General features: G+C 39.3%; 1 protein-coding gene across 5 annotated transcripts in view; it reads right to left on the bottom strand.

The window, feature by feature from the left end:
- Positions 1–265: 265 nt before the first annotated feature.
- Positions 266–8,935, bottom strand: part of SERPINI1 (serpin family I member 1) — an 87,911-nt gene continuing 79,241 nt past the window's right edge. For all 5 annotated transcript variants that reach the window (XM_054481479.2, XM_063662395.1, XM_054481478.2 and 2 more), the window contains 3 exons: positions 2,748–2,834; positions 1,260–1,349; positions 266–588 (listed from right to left, as the gene is read on the bottom strand). In XM_054481479.2, coding sequence (XP_054337454.1) covers positions 512–588; positions 1,260–1,349; positions 2,748–2,834 — 254 coding nt within the window. In that variant the 3' untranslated portion in view covers positions 266–511. The remainder of the gene's footprint in view (positions 589–1,259; positions 1,350–2,747; positions 2,835–8,935) is intronic.

The raw sequence follows: 8,935 nt of genomic DNA, 5'->3' as shown, positions 1-8,935 counted from the left end.
GTCATGAAGCAATACGGAAGATGTCCAGTTTGTATTCTTTTGCCTACACTATACTCTTATTTCCAAGAAATGACAGTGAGAATTTTTGTAGAGTACCTGTCTTCACCTCACTTGTTATTGCTTGTTACGCATAAGTTTATAATGCTATTTTACTATGATGCTTTGATCCTGCATAAGAGATTTCAGAGGTAGAGAAACATTGTTTCCAAAGTTCACCTAGAGATATCTTTATACTACAACTTCTAAAATAAAAAAATAGATCTAGTCACATGTTCAATAGGTACTTTTATTTTAAACAACAGCACACAAACACAATGACACAACAGGACCGTTAGCTTAATACTGATCACATTCCTTGACAAGTTACCTATAATTTACATATATTGTTTTTATCTGGAACTATTTTAAATATTATCTTAAGATATACTGTAAAACACAAATCCTAAATATATACCAGTTGCAAACACAATGTGCTTAGTTACTGTTTTCCTTGTTATTCAAATAAAGTAACTTAAAGTTCTTCAAAATCATGTCCACTTGTGTTCATTGTTTCAGGATGCATGACTCGTCCCATGAATAGAATTGTACCTGTATTGGTTTGGAAGTAAACAAAAGAGGGGGTGAACAAAATAATAAAATATTTATCTTCCTTCTTGCTTACAACTAATGAAAATATGTTATTTTCTCCTTCCTTCCTTCCTTCCTTCCTCTCTTCCTTCCCTTTCCCCTTCCCCTTCCCTTCCCTTCTTTTCCTTTCCTTTCTTCTTTCCTTCTAGAGAAAGGCTCTTGCTCTGATGCCCAGGCTGGAGTGCAGTGGCTCTATCAGAGCTTACTGTAACCATGAACTCCTGAGCTCAAGCATTCCTCCCATCCCCAACACCTCTAGTAGCTAGGATAACAGGCATTTGCCACCATGCCTGGCTACTTTTTAAAAATTTTTATTTATGTAGAAATGGGGTCTCACTATGTTACCCAGGCTGGGCTTGAATTCCTGGCCTCAAGTGATCCTCCCTGCCTGGAACTCCTGAAGTGCAAAGATTAAAGTCTGAGCCACCTCACCAGCCTTATTTTCATTAAAAAAAATCAATTCAACACTATAAATTATCTGATAATTCAGTTGGTCAATCTCTAGAAAAAGAATAAATAAATAGAATTGTGAAAAGAAATTATATGATGAGTACTAAGAAAAAAAATCTCCATTTAAAAAAGAGGTTCTTTGTGACCTATTAAATAAAATTTTGTTTTCATAATAAACTTACCAGTTCTCCTGTTTCTGATAAGAAAGAAAAATGGATGGTCGACAATAACTTGAGGATACAGCACAGCCATCCTACTAATTGCAATCATTCCTACAGTGCAGAGAAAAAGTAATTATATGTCTGTGGATGTGCAGAGACTAATGAGTAATTCCTCAAAACCATCTATGCCTATCCACCTAATGCAAAGACAACAATTTACAGGAAACAAGATTTTAAAGACTTAACTGGAGAAAAATTATAAAGGTGTTAACATTTCTACTTGATCTTTTTAAAAAACAAAACGAAACAAAACACACACCACAAACAAAACAAACAAACAATTTCTTCTCTCTACTCCACTAAAAATAATAGGACAATTTATTCTGCTTGTTATGAAATGTTTATTCTCAGCCTCACATAGATATGTGTGTCTTTACTAAAATGACTTTTGAGTAAAAGGAAGGGGGAGAAGAAAGAAAAAAATCCCCAAACAAAAACCAAAGAGAGTTTCTCTATATTTTCAAATCATTATTTCTTTTGTCTGAAGTGGGTATTTGTACATAGGAAGTCACCAGGTTTCTAGTTAGTGGTCAGGATGGCAGTGATTAAAGGGAAAATATAACAGTGAGAGATACAATGAGGTATCCTATGACTGGGCTACTAAATTCCCCTGAGATCCTCATTATAAGATGATATATACTTGCTGCAGTATAGTTAATTGTTAAAAGAAAGTCCAGATTACATGTAAGATTTCAAGCTGTCTTGATGCCTAAGGCTACTATGCTCTTATTTCCTTCTGAAAATACTATCCTAACATGAAAGTGATAGAGGTGGGGTATGTTGAGATAGTTAGTGGGTACGAAAATACAGTTAAATAGAATGAAGATCTAGTATTTGATAGCACATCAAAGTGATTATAAGTCAACAATAATTTGTTGTACATTAAAAAATAACTAGAAAAGTATGATTGAAATGTTTGTAATAAAAAGAAATGATAAATGCTTGAGGTGATGAATACCCCATTTACCCTGATGTGATTATTATGCATTATATACCTGTATCAAAAATATCCCATATTCTCCATAAATATATACATTTGCTATGTAACCATGAAAATAAAAAATAAGAACTTTTTGCTGACAAAATTAAGAATCAACTTCAGCACATAGTTTGGTAGGAAGAAAAATGTTTAAATGGGTAGCAGGAAAATATTTAAAATATTTAAACAGGCAGCACAGCAGAAAAATCTATTTTCGCAGAACTGCCAATGTCCTCCTGTCTCTCATTAGAAAGAAAATGAAGATGAGAGTTATCTGTAAAGGGGCACTGGAGTGAGTTCACACTTCACATTCTATTTAGAAAATTCCGGCTGGTTCAGCATTTCCTTGACTTCTAAGTTAGAGCAGAGTGACTTCTTTGGCTTCATTTTGAAAATGACCCCACTCCCCACTCAAGATTGCTCTAAAAATACAAATCTAGAAGAAGGGAGAAGATTTTAGCAAACAGTACCTGAGACAGCAGCAGCTTCTGAGCCTTCTTCATTAACCTCTAGGAAGGACTTGTGAATTGCTTTGGAAAGAAAAATCTCCTTGTTATCTGCAAAAAGAGAATCAGACTTTTTTTTTTTTTTCATTCAGAGATAGCAAAATATTTTGCCCTTTTGTTAAATGGATTTTAGAGATCTAAGAGACTGGGATACTGAAGAAAACCTAGGAGATAATGTTACAAGAGTTCATTTATGAGATAACCATTGAAGATGTGGTTTTTAATTTGCCCTCATTTTATATTTTTTGCTAATTTTCTTTTCCATTTTTATTGGTGGTTTTCCCATATGTATGTCTTATATTTTCAGAAAAAGTGGAAACTTTTTTTAATAGTGACTTCAAGTTATTTCATAAGTCAAGATTAAAATATCTCACACATTGCTCTTTAATTTTAAATATAAAAGTATGAAATGAAAACAGGTAAAAATTCAGAAATAGCCAGAATAAAAAAAAGGTTTTTCCTTTTTTAACCTAATATTTAATTACTATGATAATGTAAATATCCTTGGCAAAGAAAAATGAAATTGACTTCTAGATTCATAATGTAAATTTACGAAAAAGTTACTTTCCATTACAATTAATTGGTTTATCTGAGGATTCACAAACACGCTTTGTCCTAAGATAAGAGGAAATAACACATTTTTAGCATTAGGAGGACTGTTTTTCCCTTCCTATTTATGCCTGTTTTAAGGCAATGGCTGTTATAGGCTATATTATGTTCTATACAAATTTATATGTTGAAGTCATAACCGCCAGTACTTCAGAGATTGACTATATTTGGAGACAGAATTTTAAATTTAAATGAGGTCATTAGGGTGGGTCCTAATCCAATATGACTAGTGTTCTTATAAGGAGAGGAAATTTGGACACAGACAGGTACAGAGGGAAGTCCCTGTGTAATGGTTAATTAGCTGTATGTGTCAGCGTGGCTGAGCCATGGTGCTCAGATATTTAGTCAGACTGTCTGGATGTTTCTATAACAGTGCTTTTAGATGAGATTGACATTGGTAGACTTTGAGTAAAGCAGATTATCCTCACAATGTGGGTAGGCCTCATCCAATCAGCTGAGGGCTTTAATAAAACAAAGATTGGCCCTTCCCAATCAAGGAAGAATTCTGCCAGCAGGCTGCCTTTGGGCTGCAATTTTTTTCCAGGTCTCCACCTGAAGATTTTGAGCATCCAAAGCCTCCATAATCATGAGCCAATTCCTTAAAATTTTTCTCTCTTCATAAATATGAATATAATGACTAATTATGTATGTATATATATTTGTATATGTACACATACATATGTTACAGGATCCTTGGGGTGTCACTTCACCAGCTGGAAACCTCTGTTGCCAATGGTGCCTTTGCCTGAGTTTTGCCTAGGCCTGCTGGGTTCATTGTGCCCACTCGGCCTGGCAGGCTGCACTTGGCTTGTGCTACCAGCCCGGATCCCACACCTGCCAAGGGCGAGTCAGGTGTGGAGTGGTGAGAGGCATGTGAGTGAGCGAGCATGGGGTCTGTCTGCTGCATACAGTCAGGCACTCTGGCTACGGCGGGGCAGGCAGCTCCAGGCACTGGCATGGGTGCTGGCTCACTGCTAGGCTGCAGCTGCACCAGAAGTACCACAAGCAGCTTCCACTGCTGGCACCAGGAAATGTGGTGGTGTTTGGAAGCTTGGAGACACCAGGAACCGCACAGCTTCAAAGAGGGTGTCACAGCCCTGGCTCGGGAGCTACTAGGTCTGGGCTCCCTGAAGGGCCACGGCACTTCTCTCCTCTCTTCTCTCCTTCTTGCTGTCTACAACATGGCGAGCAAGGGGCATGTTTCAGCCCTATTTGTGTTACAGCTCTTTCAGTCCCGCCATTTGGTGGGTCCCAGGTTCTTGTCCCACATCGAGGAAGAATGAGGCATGTAGACAAGTGGAGGGTGAGCAAGGCAAAGAGGTGCTTTATAGAGTGACAGAAGAGCTCAGAGGAGAACTGCAGTGGGTAGCTCCTCTCTGCAGGCGGGTTGTCCCAACAAGTGTCCAACTCATAGCAGAGAGGAGACCCACAGTGGGTAGCTCTTCTCTGCAGGCAGGTCATCCTGTCATCTGCTTGAGTCTGACTGAGTTTGGGGGTTTTTATAGGCTTCAGAGGGGAGGAAGTATGTGCTGATTGGTCCATGGATGGCCACGGGTGGCCTGGAGAAAGCACCGTAAGTTCTCATTCTGGTCCGCAGAACTGGCAGCCCGGACCCCAGGCCTCAGGTCATCCCTGGCCTGAAGGTGGGGTTTCATTGGGGACCCTCCCCTTTCCACCCAGGAGCCTGTCTGCCTCCTGCCACCATTGGCCTGCCCTCCACAGTACCCATGGCATCCAGGCTGTCCATGCTAAGGGGCGCCTGCAGGCCTGCACTGAGCTGCCTTTAGCCCCGTCTTGGCCTCCCTCCCATGCTCATCAGTGCCCAAAGTCTGGAGGGGGCCCAGTCGGCAGGCGGTTGATGTGTCAGCACTGCCCCAGGCATGTGTACACCCGGCCAGCTCATGACAGCACCTGGACTTGGCCACAACTTTGCTCAGAAATCAGAGTGGTCTCCGGGATCAGGGAGAGGTCAGGCAGTAGGAGCAGGCACTTCTGAGCCTGCAATGGGCAGGGGCTTCCTGGGCCTGGAGAGTGCAGAGATGCCCAGGTCCACAGCAGCTGTGCCCAGGTTGGCCGGGCTCCCGCCTCTCCAACTCAGAAGGGGGCAGGCTTCCACTTGTTCCCAGCTCCTGCTGGCTCCGTGGAGCATGAAGCCCTGGCTGCTTCTCCCTCCCTTGCTGCAGACGGGGTCATGGCAGCGGCCACTCCAGACAGGCCACCACTGCCATCACGTAAATATGACTAATATACCACGTGAAGATAGAGGGGACAGACGGCCATCTACACACCAAGAAGGGAGGCTTCAGAAGAAACCAATTTGCTGACACTTTTATTTCAGACTGACAGCCTCTAGAGCTGTGAGAAAATAAATTTCTGTTTTTTAAGCCACTCAGTCTGTTACTTGTTACTGCAGCCCTAGCAAACCATAAAATGGCATTCAATCTTGGAGTTTCAACTTTTCTCTAAGAAAGAAACAAAACAAACAAAAGAGGCCTCAAATACATTTTTTGAAAGAGCACAGGAGAGTAAGAAAAAGAATTACTCAAATTTATAACTCCCCTTTCAATTCCAGGAGATCTAATTCAGATTTCAGATAAATAACTTTGTTGCTGATGTCCAACACCATTAAAAGCACAGTTGATTTCCCATTAGGTTGCTTAGTTAGACTTTGTAAGTATCAAGTCCTACCCACAAAATACATTTTCCTTCAAGCTTTGAAAAGCACATAATTATCTTGTACGTATACGGAAGGATTTTCAACATTTTGGTACATCTGTTACAGAGGACCTGATTACTTTGAATAAGCCCCAAGACAACTAACAATGGCATCTCTGAATATACTTTTAATGGGAATATTACTTCCTCAGATCTTATTTGGTATTAAGATATAAGTACTACATTATTAAATAGTCCATTTCACATATTATGATGTTTTCTTCTAGAATGTATTTGTTGATGAGAAGAAAAATAAAAAAGCAATCAAGTTTTCACATTTAGTAATAAAGTATAATTAGCTCCCTCAAATCCAAAAGAGTAGTGTTTTTTTAAGAAAAATTTAAATTGTGTTAAGTAACCGAATATATTTAGTTGGTAAAATCAGCACATAAATTTCATGACAGTAGCTGGGCACAGTGGCTCATGCCTGTTATCCCAGCACTCTGGGAAGCTGAGGCAGGAGGATCACTTGAGCCCAGGAACTCAAGACCAGCTTAGACAATATAGTGAGACTTCATCTCTATGCAAAATAAAATAATATTAATTTCAATTTTAAAATAGTAATAATAAAAAAGAAAACATTTAAAAAATAAATTTTAAGACAGTAAAATATATTAACCAGCAGCTATTTGATGCTGTATTATTTTCAGATTCTGCTGCCCATTTTCATCAGTCTGTAAGTTAAGCATCAAGAGCCAATATTATGACCTTGAATACAAAGGTGCTAGAACCCAGTTCCTACAGGGTAATGAGTAGCCACATTGTCAGCTAAGCCCTTCTGAAGAATTCTAAAAGGGGTTCTCTTCAAAGACACCACATAATATTCCAACTACATCAATTTGCACATAGGAAACTGCCTCCAATAGCTACTAGGCTTGACCAGCTGGCTGCAGTAGGCACTTTGAAATAAGAAAAATCATCCCTTTATTTCTAGCCTCTGTCCCAAATGTTGTAATATCCTCTAGTCACCTATTTTCTTGCCTGTTCCCACTTGCCCCACCAAAACGATGGTGGTGGTAGTTGTGGCAGGGATATTGCAAGGTACTTATGGCAGAAAGAGAAAGAAAACAAAGATGCTAAGGGTTATTCTCAGAGAGCTAGTTATTTAAAAGATAATGAAATGGACAAACTTTTAAAAAAATTCATTAAAAAAAAAAGAGATTGTCCACATAAACAATATTAAGAGCAAAAAAAGAACATACCCAAGAATAGGGAAAATAATTTTTTATCACAAAAAATACTATGTATAATTTTCTGCAGATAAATGTTAATTAACTTTATGAGATTATAAGTTATTTACTATGAATATTTATTATACATGATTTGGGAAATTTTGATAGATATACATATATCTGTGAACCTTTCTCCACAAATAAAATACAAAATATTTGGCGGGGTGCAGTGGCTCACACCTGTAATCCCAGCACTTTGGGAGGCTAAGATGGGCAGATAACCTGAGGTCAGGAGTTCGAGACCAGCCTGGCCAACATGGTGAAACCCCGTCTCTACTAAAAATACAAAAAAATTAGCCAGGCGTGATGGCGGGTGCCTGTGATCCCAGCTGCTAGGGAGGCTGAGACAGGAAAATCTCTTGAACCCGAGAGGCAGAGGTTGTGGTGAGCCAAGAATGTGCCACTGCACTCCAGTCTGGGTGACAAGAGTGAAACTCCATCTCAAAAACAAACAAACAAACAAACTAAAAACCAAAATATTTCCATCTACCCTAAAAAAGTATTTGTTCTTTTTTATGCAAATAATTTTGAAAATGAAGAGATTTACCACGAGCTAGACTATTTTATACAAATGTATAAATTATAAAATTGGGCCGGGCATGGTGGCTCACGCCTGTAATCCCAGCACTTTGGGAGGCCGAGGCGGGTGGATCACGAGGTCAGGAGATCGGGACCATCCTGGCTAACATGGTGAAACCCCGTCTCTACTAAAAATACAAAAAAAATTAGCCGGGTGTGGTGGCGGGTGCCTGTAGTCCCAGCTACTTGGGAGGCTGAGGCAGGAGAATGGCGTGAACCCAGGAGGCGGAGCTTGTAGTGAGCCGAGATCTGGCCACTGCACTCGAGCCTGGGCGACAGTGCGAGACTCTGTCTCGAAAAATTAAAAAAAAAAAACATAAAAAATAAATAAATAAAATTGAGACAAGGAAAAAAAATAGAATATTTGAATAATCCAGTAACCATTAAAGTAATTGAATCAGTATACAAAAACTTTCTCCACCCTCGAAATTAAAGCCTCCAAGCCTAGATGGTTTTCTAGGTGATTTTAACCAAATCTTCAAGGAACAGATAGGATTGCCTGTTGTAAAACCATTCTAGACATTAGAAAGAGAATAAAAGCTATCTAACTCATCTGTGGATATTTTACTTTGCTGTAAAAATTGAAAAAAAAATATAAGAAAGAAAATCATAGACCAAGCTCACCTATTAGCATGAAGATAAAATTCTTTAGAAATCAGAAAACTAAACTCAGCAACATATACAAATCATCTTTTCGAATGAGTTTCAATGGATGTTACAGTGTGTCATGACTCAGCAGTAGAGAACTGCTCTCCTGACTGCCTCCAGTTCACCTTAAAGCTTCCTCCGGGATGATCTTATCAAAATACAAATCAAATTATGCTACCACTCCACTTAAAACACTTTATCCCCTCTCCTGCTTGCTCTCCCTCTCACCTCACCTTCAGTATATTGCAAACCTGCATACCTGCTCAGTATAAACTATAAGGATCTCTATCAGGCTGCCTTTGCTTCCTTCCACTAGCATTCTTTGCCCCATATGCTGTGCTTCAAATTATATGAACTGAAACAGCCTCA

Source organism: Pongo pygmaeus, chromosome 2 (genome assembly GCF_028885625.2).
Source record: "Pongo pygmaeus isolate AG05252 chromosome 2, NHGRI_mPonPyg2-v2.0_pri, whole genome shotgun sequence".
Classification (NCBI taxonomy): Eukaryota; Metazoa; Chordata; class Mammalia; order Primates; family Hominidae; genus Pongo; species Pongo pygmaeus.
This window is presented reverse-complemented; position numbering and strand designations above follow the sequence as displayed.